Source organism: Pyrgilauda ruficollis, unplaced genomic scaffold, assembly GCF_017590135.1.
Source record: "Pyrgilauda ruficollis isolate IOZ18807 unplaced genomic scaffold, ASM1759013v1 scaffold87, whole genome shotgun sequence".
In the NCBI taxonomy this organism is placed as follows: Eukaryota; Metazoa; Chordata; class Aves; order Passeriformes; family Passeridae; genus Pyrgilauda; species Pyrgilauda ruficollis.
This window is the reverse complement of record NW_024530710.1, coordinates 2344755-2358254: the sequence shown is the minus strand read 5'-3', so window position 1 is coordinate 2358254 and position 13500 is coordinate 2344755. Positions and strand designations below refer to the sequence as shown.

The 13500-nt window shown below is 34.5% G+C and overlaps 1 protein-coding gene across 1 annotated transcript in view; it reads left to right on the top strand.

The window, feature by feature from the left end:
- The window catches only part of DNAAF11 (dynein axonemal assembly factor 11), a 35346-nt gene that overhangs the window by 567 nt on the left and 21279 nt on the right, over positions 1–13500 (top strand). The window contains exons 2-7 of the mRNA XM_041488086.1: positions 3733–3900; positions 5930–6007; positions 7820–7992; positions 8975–9174; positions 10292–10477; positions 13142–13219. Coding sequence (XP_041344020.1) covers positions 3733–3900; positions 5930–6007; positions 7820–7992; positions 8975–9174; positions 10292–10477; positions 13142–13219 — 883 coding nt within the window. The remainder of the gene's footprint in view (positions 1–3732; positions 3901–5929; positions 6008–7819; positions 7993–8974; positions 9175–10291; positions 10478–13141; positions 13220–13500) is intronic.

Below are 13500 nucleotides of genomic sequence, written 5' to 3'. Positions count from 1 at the left end.
TGCTTCACGTTCCCTCTCGCCACAGTTGCCTCCCGTCCCCGCCATCCCCACACTCCCCTGGCAGCTCCCTGCCCTACTGCCTCCCTCGGATGATTGTCAGATTTTCCTCCTCCCTGGCAATAACACCCATTTTATCTCACCTGTAAAGCACAGGGGCTCCTTGCCTCCCCAGACAGCCCTGAGGGGGCCAGCAGTGGGGACTGGGGTGGCCCAGGTGGGGACCCCTCCTTGCGTGGGGCAGCCCCTGCAAGGGAGGATGCTGGATAGGATGGCTTATGCCAGAGCCCAGGTCTGTCAGATGTGGAAAAACCCTAAATGAGGTAAAACACTCTATACTGGTACTTATGAATTGATCATCTTTTACAGGTACAGCAGTGTGACCCAAAAGACTGAGTGCTCACACCTTTTACTCATGAAAAAGGAGTTCCCTTCCTCTGTGATTTTTCTTGTAATCTGTTTTGATTGTATATTATCACTGGACTGCCAGTCCCATGCTGGGCTCAAGCAGTGCTTTGGACAGGAGCTCCTTGTCCCTGCAGGAAGCTGGCAGATGCCCTCTTGGAGCAGGCACTGCCTGAAGGAGAATGACTTTATCTCCTGAACAGCGCAGCATGAATTTGAGTCTTAAAGTGGTGGCATACTGCACTTTTCTGAAATGTAGCTTCCCCCACCATCTCCTGATACACCTGCAGCTGTCCGTTTGCTTATTCTTTCAATTTCTTTAATGTTACCCTTAATTTCTGCTTCCTTTTTTTAGTAAAACATGTCATTTTTGGAAGCTCGGGCATTAGAGCTTCAAGATCTGTTCTCTCCACTTGATTGATGCCATCCCTCATTTCCTCCTGTGTTATTGGGAACCTGGGAGTAGCTGTGATCTCTCAGGTTGCTGCTCCACTCTCCAGTTACTGCACACAACACCAGAAAATCTGGTTAATGGACTTTTTAGTGAGTTCAGTGTGTTCGTCAGTGTCCTGGAGATGCTGTTATTTAAAATTTTATGTAATATTTGTTTTCTCTTGCAAGCTTGTTTCTCTCATTCCTCTTAATGAACTAGGTCTTACACAAAATGTCAAATATTCAGACAGTTCCCTACAGCAGGATGTCAAATTAGGTTTCTAAAGCTTCACTGTAGCTTCTATTGTGAAAGATAGTCTCTGCTTTGCAAATCATCTGTTAATGAAAGTGGACATTTTTGTAGAATTGCTGCAAAAATAATTTCAATTTTCATCAGCAAATGGAAATTGGGCTGCAATTAAGCTTTCAGTTATAGTTTGTATGACTTCTTTTTGTATAAAGGGTATAGAGCATAGTATTGCCACCAGTGTGTATGTATGCACATTGGGGAGTATTGTTTTCCTGCTCAAAATTATCTGGTAATAGAGGCACTGGAAAATCTGCAGCCAAACACAGAAATAAGCAATTTCCAGCAGATTTGCCAAGTAACTTAATAGAAATATCACAGTTTTTTCATATTTACTGTGAAGACTGAAGTATTTAGTCACAATTATTGACTTTTTTTTTTTTTCTCTGTTACTTTAATCAAGTTCAAGTGCAAGGGAAGATGATTGTTCAGATGCAAAACAACCTGCTCAACGTAGTTAAAAGAGACAAAGACACCTTTCCCAACATTTAAGTGCAGATAGTTTTCCCCCTTCAACCAATATCTTTATCTCCACATTTAATTCTGTAAATTAATTCTGTCAGGTGAAAGTCTTTTGACAAGAAGGGAGATTTAAGTCTGGACATTTATAAATAAGATAATATAATAAATATAATTTATATTATATTATATTACATTACATTATACTATATTATACTAATATTATATTATATATTTATACTATATTATATGTTTATATTATATATTACTATTATATTGTAATATAATATAATTAATAGAATATAATATAAATACAACCAGTTTCAGCCTTTCCTGTAGACTGCAGAATGTATGCACATTGGGGAGTATTGTTTTCCTGCTCAAAATTATCTGGTAATAGAGGCACTGGAAAATCTGCAGCCAAACACAGAAATAAGCAATTTCCAGCAGATTTGCCAAGTAACTTAATAGAAATATCACAGTTTTTTCATATTTACTGTGAAGACTGAAGTATTTAGTCACAATTATTGACTTTTTTTTTTTCTCTGTTACTTTAATCAAGTTCAAGTGCAAGGGAAGATGATTGTTCAGATGCAAAACAACCTGCTCAACGTAGTTAAAAGAGACAAAGACACCTTTCCCAACATTTAAGTGCAGATAGTTTTCCCCCTTCAACCAATATCTTTATCTCCACATTTAATTCTGTAAATTAATTCTGTCAGGTGAAAGTCTTTTGACAAGAAGGGAGATTTAAGTCTGGACATTTATAAATAAGATAATATAATAAATATAATTTATATTATATTATATTACATTACATTATACTATATTATACTAATATTATATTATATATTTATACTATATTATATGTTTATATTATATATTACTATTATATTGTAATATAATATAATTAATAGAATATAATATAAATACAACCAGTTTCAGCCTTTCCTGTAGACTGCAGATAGAGGAGCTGTACAGACACATGAGAGTTTGGGCTGTGTTGGTACATAGTTTGCTGGTCCATGTGAATGTGTGCAGCCATCCCAGGACCAGTAATAAAACTGGATGATTTCACAAAACCTGCCTGAGACAAAGAAATAAAGAGTACTTTTAATTAATGCATGGTAGGAAGTTTGTTTTCACAGATCTTTATATATTTTTTTCTTTTTACTTACTGTTCTTCAAATCCTTTTTGTAAGGCTTGTCTTTTTTTAAGCGTTAAAAATCATGAAAATCCCTGTGCTAACTTGATTAAACCCTGTGTTTTTCCTCAGTACCTCACTATAGTCCAGTGCTTGTCAAGGAGAGGAAAATGCTGGCACTTTTTGGTACAGTGTGCTGGAAACAAAGTTCTAGCATCTAGCTCAGGAGTGAGCACTAGTTCTTGTAGAATTTCTCTACCTTCATTATACAGAGCCTCTTCACTGTTTGAAAGACTGCCTGGCATTAAATATTACAACCTGATAACTGAGCCCAGGTCTCTGGTGTTTTTCAGCCACTGAAACTCCTTTGCCGGCTCTGATGAGCTGGTTGTGCCTAAGAAATATCAGGTATACATTTCATTCTAACATAAACATTTATAAGCCTGAGTTAGTTATGTCATAAAAAATATCTGCCCCCTTTCAGCATTTATTCTACTTATTTCTATGCACGCTGTGCTGCTGGAAGAATATGATGACACACTGTAGTTTTCATCCCCCCCACCCCCTGCTGCTGTCTGGGATGTGAACATCTGGCATCTGGAAATAAAACAGCATAAAACACTCCACTACTTGTCTACATGAATCAATCTGCAACCCAAGCTATGCTGAAAATAGTGGCTGCTGGATTCATTTCTGCAAGGGTTGTATCACATTCTTATGGAAGACTCAGCAATTTTCATATGGATCTTTCCAAATGTTACAGGTGACGTGATTGTGTTTCACAGATGTTTATTGTGGCACAGTGGGTCGAAGCTATTTAGTACTTGATATCTTGATATCTTTTCTGGCAGATTTTATTTTTGTTGTCATTTCTGCTGGGCTATTTGGTATGGTGGAACAAAATATTTTAATGATTTTATAATTTGCTCATAAGTCAGATGGCAGAAAATGATTAGAGGGAAATATGACATCTAATATTTCTTTCAGTCACTGAAGATCTTGTTAGAAGACGTGCAGAACATAACAACTGTGAAATTTTTTCACTGGAAGAAATCTCTTTACATCAGCAGGAAATAGAAAAGCTAGAGCATCTTGACAAATGGTGTCGAGATTTAAAAATTCTCTATCTTCAGAATAACCTAATTCCAAAAATTGGTAAGTCTTTTGTCAGTATGATTCTTTTAAAATGTGTTCACATTCATAATTTTGAAATCAGAAAAAAAAGTGTTGTGTTATACTTAAGGGAATGTGCTCCTAACAAGAGTTCCTTTCCTGGTTTCTTTATTAAATTTCTAAGAAGCTCAGAAATTTTCAAGGGAAATTTAAAACTAAAAATATACTACTGAGATACAAGTCACTAGAATATGAATGTGAAACACCTTTCAGGGATTAAACTTTCAAAAATTAGGATATAGTTTAAATATCCCATTTTGTGGCAGAAAGTCAAAGAATTTACTACATACCATGGAATCTGATATCACTGGATTAGCTCTTTCAGGCTCTTTTGAAAATTTCATTGTCATGCAAATCATATTTTTTTGGTTAACATTGAACTAATTTTTATTCAGATAAAATACTTGCTTGTGTGCATGAACCAAACTTTCTGCAGCAAAGCCTTAATGGTCTTCCTGCACAACAGGACAAGATATAATTTCATATGGTCTGGTTTAGTTCCATATTGGTCGATGTGGCATGAAGCCTTGGACTAGAAAAGCTTAGATTTTACACGTATTGTCTAGATGAACAACAAAAAGTTGAAAGTGTTCAGAAATTGTATTAAAATATCTCTTTGAAGTTCCTTAAGAGGAAGACAAGAATACTAAGGTTTTAGGTGGAGGTTCTGTGCTCAGAACTTGTAAGGCAAATCCTTTAAGTTTTATCAAGGGACTCATCAGGAAACTGTCTCTAAAGTGAGAGATTTAGATTTAGCATTTCCTAACATGGAGGATTCTTCTCTCAGAGAGAACAAGTTTTTTAAACTGCTTTCTGCTTCTTTGCCCCATCACAAGAAGGACTAAAATAACTTGGTTTTCTCTCTGTTAATGAATCCTTAGTATGGCACAAGATTTCATCTTGTGGTTTTTCTGTCAACACTCAGGCCTCCTTCAGGTTACCACAGGATACCACATTGAGATTGTTGCTTTTTGAACACAAAATTTTTTCAGCAATTTCATTTTTGAGACTAGCAATTTTTGTTACCATAATCTAACTATAGGTGTTGAAAAAGTATGCAACTTGTTGATTCATATATTCTTGTATAACATGACAGCTTTCCGAGGTCATACCTTAATAACAAATGAAAAAAAAACCCCAACCCTAAACCAAAAAACAACCAAAACAAGCACCACCAACCCCTCTCCACACTATAGTGGAGATCAAAAACATTGTCAACAGGGGCTGTGTTACAAAGTATTGAAGTTGAGAAGTTACTCTTCCCAGTGGATACCAACACCTCCTTGCAGAGGACGCAACAGTTCCAAGCATGCTCCTGAATATCATAGAGAAAGGTTTATATTGGCTCTGTTGGGCTGTGTCTTTTCTCTTCTTAAAGCAAACCCTGATGCAGCTCTCGAGATCAGCCCTGCCTCATGAGCTGGCAGGAGCTTCTCGGGCATCCCCTGTGTACATGAGTGTTACCACTGGCTTCTACTAGCTCTCACATCGTACAGAAATACAGAATGATTAATTTCATTACAGAAATATTGCAATAAAAACAAACATCAGAACTAAGCTACACAAGTTCTTACTGAGAAATTGATGTCAACGTTTGTTTGTGAATTATGTAGAAAATACCTCTCCAAGTTCTCAGTAAACTGTGGTACGATTCATGTCACTGAATTTGTAGATATCTCACATTTCTCAAGATGGAATGTCTCACTCTGCTTTTTCAGCCATTCCTCTTGAATTAGATATGTGTTTTATGGATTTGTGATAAAAATGTGTTTATAACTTTCCTTATTTATTTTTGCTTTTTTTATTTTGTGTTTTCAGAAAACTTTTTTTTTTTTTAATTAACATTAAAATATTAATGTTCAGTAATGTGGTACATATTCTGATTTGTCCTTTCCTATTTTTCTGCTTCATTGTTGCTTTAAAGTAAAGTAAGCAAGTGAAAATAAGCAAGTGAAACCATCATACTTTTCAGTGCTGAAAACTGAAATAATCCATCTATGTTTTGTTACAGAAAATGTGAGCAAACTAAAGAAGCTGGAATATTTAAATGTAGCTTTGAACAACATTGAAAGAATTGAAAATCTGGAAGGTCAGATTTTGAAAAAAGCCATTTTGCCTTTTCGTATTAGAACACTTAAGTTGTGACTTGGTGTAAAAGAGAGTGGAAGCCATGAAGCATGCCCACCTGTAGCGGTATTTTGTGAATATGTAGAAGATCCTTGGGTGCAGGGTTTCAGTAAGTTCTTCTTTGTAGCAAGCACTTCCTACTGCTGAATTTTTCTCTTTGAAGTTTCCTAAATGTCTCCGGGTGACGTTTCATCTTCAGGAATCAAATGTCACACACAAGAAGGTTTTGTGCTCAGCACAGGTTGCGCTGAGGGTCTGAGTTTTTTTAAAAGAGGTTTTCAGAGGACTTTTTTCTCTTTTGTGGTTGAAATCCTGTCTGTTTTATCTGTGTTTAATCCTTTATCCTGTCACTTTTGCACATTTCATGTACAAAATATGGCATTTTCCAAGATTAAAATTGAAGACTTGGAGCGACCCATAAACACATTCCATATTACTTGAATAATTTATGACTTGATTGTGTTCTGTTTCTCAGTTCTGATTAGGCCAGTTGCTGAATCTTTCCTGTATCCACCTTGACAAAGAAACAGTTAAAAAAAAACTGAGACAAACTGATAGGTTGGTTGGTTGGTTATTTGTATGTGTGTGTGTGTGTTTTGGTTTTGTTTTTCTTTTGTTGGTTTAGTTGGGTGGTTGGTTGGTTTACTTTGTGTTTTTAAGTCTGCAAGCTGATTCAAGAGGATGGCTTAAATAAAAACCAAGCAAATATACTAAACACAAATTTGAAAATTATGAAGAAGTAGGTAGTGTAGTACATATTTGGGAATTTGTTGAGAAAGTTGCATTTATTTTCATGCCACTAAATTTTAAATTAATCTATCAGGTTGTATTATTTATTACTGTGATTTGTCATTTACTTAGGAGTTACAACCTTTGGGATTGGCCCTTGCATAAATTTGGGTTATTTAAATTCCCTAATAAATTGTTCAATGTTGTTTACTTTCTTACAGCTCAACTGTGCATAAAATTTAGCAGATAGACCAGGAAAGGAAAGTGATTACAGTGATGTGAATCAAAGTTGAGCTTGCTCTCAGCTAAACTTTTTACTCTTAGAGTCAAGTTTATGACTCATGGACACCTTATGATTAAAGGAGAGGCTAATAAATTAAAAAATAAGACTTTCCAGAGCATTTTGTTATCTAATTTAGAGTTTCTGTTTGTAATGAATTGTTTTAGTACCAACACTTTCTCACCAGTGTTTGCAATTTAACCAGTGATAAAGTATTTACAATGACAGCTGAGTCCACAGAGTGGAAAACCTAACTTGCAGTGAGTTTTTGGGAAATCTTATCTTTGTACTTGAATAATATTATCAGAGATTAACCATACTCAGAACTGAAACTCACAACTGATCCTGCTGTCCTTAAGCAATTGGATTGGATTTTAGCCATATGATTGAGACTTAGTTGAGAAGGGGTATCAAGGCAATCAGACTGTCAAAAAGTAAATCCAGTTTATCTGAAAATTAAATATTTAATAGCTTGTCTGTGAATGTCAACAAAGTTTTGATACTGATAAAGCCAATAATGTTATGGTATTTTGTATTTTCTTGAGTTTGTTTTATTCCTGTAAATATTGTAAACTCATAAACTTTAGCTGTGAGTCACTCTTTCACTCAGAAAGAGTCTTGGAAGAGATTTGTTCTGATAGAATGAAACCAGTTTACAGAACACAAATGGAGACAGTTTTATATCCAACTGTGCACGTGTGTGTGTATATATCATGTGTACATGTTATGTTATGGACAAATTGAATTAGGGTTTCTTTCAAACAGGCTGTGAAGAATTGAAGAAACTTGACCTGACAGCAAATTTCATTGGTGAACTTTCCAGTATTGAATCCCTAAAATGCAATATTCATCTGAAGGAATTGTTTCTAATGGGTAACCCATGTACTGAATTTGAAGGTTATAGGCAATTTGTAGTGGCAACTCTTCAGCAATTAAAAGTAAGATTTTAAAACTTAAATCCAAATAAAACATGAGTACTGCTGACTGAACATACTTATCCTAAACAAAATAAACACCTGTACTTGGAAAGCTAATAGACTTTTTCTAAATGTTCACAGGAAATTAAATTCTATTCCAAAGAAGAAATTACTACAATAAATAATATGATAGTAATTGCTTCTATTCTGATGAAACCACAATTATTCATTAACTTTTCTGTCATCTTTACTGGAGATTCTTAAACAAAAGTTGTTCAATTTTTTTTTTTCAAATAAATATATTGCACAGTTCTGGCAGTTTTTTCCTCATGGTTGTTATATACAATGTATTTTTAAATTATTAGCACGATTGCAGAAGTTAGTGGGTTGTTGGTACCATTCCAACAATATGTACTAAACCTGCAGTGTGAGACAGTAAAAAAATACAAATTGGTGTAAAATTGCACTATATTGCCTTGGCTGGAAATAGACACTTTGAGATTGTGGTTTTGTGCTGTGACTGAACCGATGTAAGGATTTCCTGTCAGTGAAACAGTCTCAGGCCTGAAATATGTTCTCACAATTTTCCTCAGAGAAGCACAGGCACTGCTTAACTTGCTAAGAGTAGATTCAACTTACTCATTTGGCAATAAACTTAGACATCAAAAGAAATAATTTTGGGCTGAATGAAAGTCAGACAAAGACTAGAAATGGCTGAAGGGACTCTCTCTGCTGTATAGTCTAATAAGACTAATTAAAATTCCTGGAAAATACTAAAAGCAGGTCTTAGAAACACAAAACCATTTTCAGATCTGAATAGCAAGTTATTGTTAATTCTTTGTAATAAAGTATAACTTACATAGTGCTGTTGACATGTGAAAGATGCATTTCTAATTATAGACAGAACTTAATTATAAAAATTAAACTACAATTGAATAGATTTCTTGATTTGAATATGTTTAATTTCTCACATATTTATATTGATTTTTTCCCCTTTGGGAAGTATTTGGATAGTAAAGAAATAGAACGTTCAGAGAGGATTAAAGCCCTTCAAAACTATCCAGAAGTGAAATGGAAAATCAGAGAACAGGAGCAAGCTTACCTTCTCAAAAGGGCCAGAGAAAAGGAAGAGGCTCAAAGAAGGATGCAAGAAAGAAAGGATGAGAAACAGAAACAGATAGACTCTAAGCTTGGATGTCACAGGTAACAGTAAACAACAACAGTTTGTGAGTAAACATTATTCTTTCTTTATTCACAAGTTTGGCTTTTTCCATTAAAGAGTTTATATCATTCCACTTAAATATTTTTGTTCATCTTTATTGTTGATTCAAGCAGAGTTATTTCTCCTCATGCATGTTACCTCTAATGGAAAATATAATTAGTTACAAACATGATTTATTATTGACCTGCAGACACATTTCAGTAGATTTTTTTTCTCCCAAAACTCCAAGCTAAGTTGTCTGGGTGCCAAAATAGTGTAATTAATAGTTTCTTTCAGGAGAACAGCTGGAAATTGTTGTTCAAGGTAAAGCAGGCGTTCCAGAGATAGCAGCTGTTCATCTATAATTGCTTTTGTCTTAGCATTATCTTCAGTATCTGAAGATTGAAATGGAATATTGCAGGCCTTTGGTGTTGATTTTCCTACTTCTTCCACTTCATGTCACTGACATTACCTAGACAGCAGCAGGATTTTTTTCTCGGGTCATCTTCTATTGCTCTGGCTACCCATTTTATTTTTAATCCCTTAGAAACTGTTTTCTGCCTGCAGAACTTCAGGCAGCGGAAGTTCTGAGGTGTGTCCTCATAGATCACACCTGTATCACAAATTTAGTTTTCTCTCTCTATTGATGGAGATTTACAGAAACTTAGAGCTAGGGAGAAAAAAATTATTCAGGTGTTAAGATTGAATTTGAGGAGATGCTCATTGCTACCTTATAAATTTCTGTTAATCTGTTACTGCCTAATATTGGGAATTCTTAAACAGCAGATGGACTAAAGGTTTTTTCTCACCTGAAGGTTGTGAGGGTATCTGAAATTTCTTTTTCTGAAATTAAATCTGTTGGATTATCTGTCAGGGTTTTCAGGGGATTAGGTATAGCCATACTATCACTTCATAGGTAAATGAAAAGCATTATGTGAAGTATGCTTTGTTGATTGACAAAAGAAGCAGAGCAGAGAATGTTCTCCAAATATGTAAGATACCATTCTTGGTAGGAATTGTACAGTTATTATTGGGTTGAAAAAATATTATTGCAGCAATTTATTAGCAAGTTACTGTTCCTTCATTTCACTGGGATAATACTTCAGTGATCTTGTATAGCCCAGACTCCCCACAGGAAAAACCCAATCAGGCAGAAGGAGATGGAGAGCGGGAAGGATGCAGAGCAGTTGAAAATGATGATGAAGACAGAAAATTTTGGGAAGAGCCTACACCATACACTCCAGAATCTAGATTAGAAACTCACAGATATATTGAAGAAAAACGGAGAGCTAAAGATAATGTAAGGTACTTCTTTGTTTTAATATCTTTGATGAATTGAAGGAGAAATTTTTAAGGATGCAGAGAACAGGCAGATGATTGCCTGACATTAAATATTACTGAGAACTGACAGCTTAAATCACTGGTGCTTGTTAAAATAGGCTTATACAGTCTAAACTAAATAGTCAGATTGATCATTTTGTTTTCTTTCATTTTCTAAACTTCTAAACTCCTTATTTTACTTGTCCTCAGTGTTTTTAAATATATTTTTTTTTCAACTTCTTTTTCTGGAGTTTAGAAGTTCCACTTTTCTGTCAGCTGTTTTGTGTTGTTCAACATTTAACATTCTGCTAAAAACATTTATCTATACTGCAGATTGCATTATGTAATGCAGGCTATGCTACAAGTTTTTTGCACAAGTGGCATTTCAGGCACTTTTTCCATGTAACTGAGAAATCTTTTTCTCATACTTTATCAAAGACATTTGTCACAAGTCATAAGATTCTTTTATCTGTGCTATTTGGCATGGTGAATCTGAGGAAGTTTAGTCCCTGAAAATCCTTTAAAACTTTATAAATTTGTCACTTGTTTTGCTGAACATGCAAAATATATGCAGATACTAGCAAAACCCCCCAGTATTTTATTGCTGCTGGCTTATCAGTTCCACAGACATTGTAAACAGTGTCTTTTTGTTTACAATATCTTTTTCCTTTCTTTTTTCCCCTGTCTTCTACTTATATAAGATAATTTGTGCTGGAGATTTTTTTTAGCTGTTCTTTTTAAGGGCTTGCTTTTTAAATTTTTTTTTGTCAAGGCTAAGTATTGAAAAAGTCAGTGCTAGGGAATTCTCCAGGAAGTCTGGAAATGTGCATAACTTGTTGCTATTATTAATTCAAGTTCTAGCACTTTCCTGGAAGAACTTCTGTGAAACTCAACTTCTAGCCAGTTAGAGTTTTGCTGTGTTTGGAAATGCCTTGCTCTAGTCAAAAGCAAATGTATTCCAAATGCTTCCCTTTAAAAATTTAAGGACAGTCCAAACAGTATTATAATAAAGATAGAATAATTAATTTCTGAATCTTTCTAAATTTCTAAGGCATTGAAAGAGTTTAAAAATCCTTTCATGAGTCATTTGATTTGGTGTTGAGAAAGTTTCATGGCATCTCCTTAAAATGGTTCACATGAACAGACAATTTCATCTGGGAACAGATTATTAAAAGCTAACAGGTGGTAGAATATCATTTGTGAGGTGTTTCTGAGAACATGTTTTGAACTGAGTGGTGGTTCATTCACTTTGCATTTAAGTGTCAAGTCTAGGAGTTCAGGTGTGGAGACTAGCAGGCCACAAATCCCACATAAAAGCTGATTTATATTATAGAATAGTGTTTAAAACTTGGATAATTGTCTTTTTTAAACAGACCTTAGTTTTATGTAGTCGTTCCAGTAGGTCTATTAAAGTGTTTTTATTTCTTCTTCAAATCTATTGTATTTATAAACCAAATATATTTTTATGGTTTTTTTTCACCCAAGGTGTTCTAAATGTATAATATTTTATATCTATCATTAGTGGTTTACCTTTAACACGCTCTTAATCTTGAACTTATAGTAAGAAATAGGAACAAAAAAGAAGCAATGCATTGTTGTTGAGTTTTTTTGAGAAATGTTTTTCCTTTTAATATGGTGACTAAAGTGGTCATACCCGCTATATTGACCAGCTGAAGAGTGGATTAATGCAATGTGACAATTACAGTGCTGTATTTTTGAAGAAAACTCCATATTTTTACTTAGATGTGAGCAAACTTTTATTTTTCATTTTATTAAGATTCCTTGCTCTTCCTTCCCTTGCTCATAATCTAAATATTTACACAGGAAAATACCAGTATTGCAAGTCTTAATGATCTTACTTTGATCTACTTTGTTTGGGCAGATAAATCTATCGTAGCTGGTTTATTGTACTAAATGATAGATATAGTGTAATTGCTCATAGCTGGAAATGGATAGTGAATATTAAAGTAATATATCAGTACATCATCAATAAATCGGGAATATTTGAACAAAGAACACAAAAAAAATGTAATATATGCATCAACAAATTATCTATATCTCTCCCTTTTGGTCCTCCTGTATCCTATTTGATGCTGCTTTTAATCTTTTGACCATTGAAATTCTTTTTGCTGGAGCAAAATAGTGATTGAGAGACAGATGCTCTTTGAAGGCAGGCCAGGCATTTGTTCAGTAGGAGTAATCAAGTGAGCATGAATAGAAACTCTTTAGAATTGCTTGCCCATGCATCAAACCAGTTTTCAGTGGCAACATCTCATGATGCGTTTGACCATTCCTAACTAGAAAAATGTCCCATTTCATACATTTAAGCCATCCATGGTTTTCTTGTGGTAGACCAGACAATTTGATATATTTCTGTTTGGTAATGGACATGGTGACATGCAGTAGAAGTCACTGTCCATGTAAGTTGTGACATTATAAATGATTTTCTCATCTTTAAATAATATTCTCAATGTGCAATTGAACCTGTGATGCAATCTGTTTTGTTCCTGAACTAAATTATAGCCTTAACATCAAATACTAGACAATTCTTACCTCTTGCCATCCTTTTCTTTATTTTTGTTATTAAACACAATAATGCCACTTTTTAATGATTTAACCATAAACAATTTTTCTTTCTGTTTGGTTAAGGGAATCGAAAAAGAGAGAGAAGACTGCTTGGACATTGGTCACTGCAGAAGGAAAAGTTCTGAATGTGAATGTGCCTAAGTATGTGAGGTTAAGAGGTTAAACAGTCTTATCTCTCTGTAGTTGATTTGGGCAACTATTTCAATATATGTGACAATCCAAAAATAAGAGGGCTGAGAAATTCTTGTTGCAGTGATTATATTCCTTGTGGGACAACTGTATTCTAAATTTATATTCTGATTCTGGAAAAAGAATCAATTGTCATTGCGTTAAGTGTTGAAGATTGTTTAATTTAACATCTTTGTCTTTAAAGATTGAAGAACTTGTTTTTCTGTAAATGATATAAGATATTTTAGTCTTTT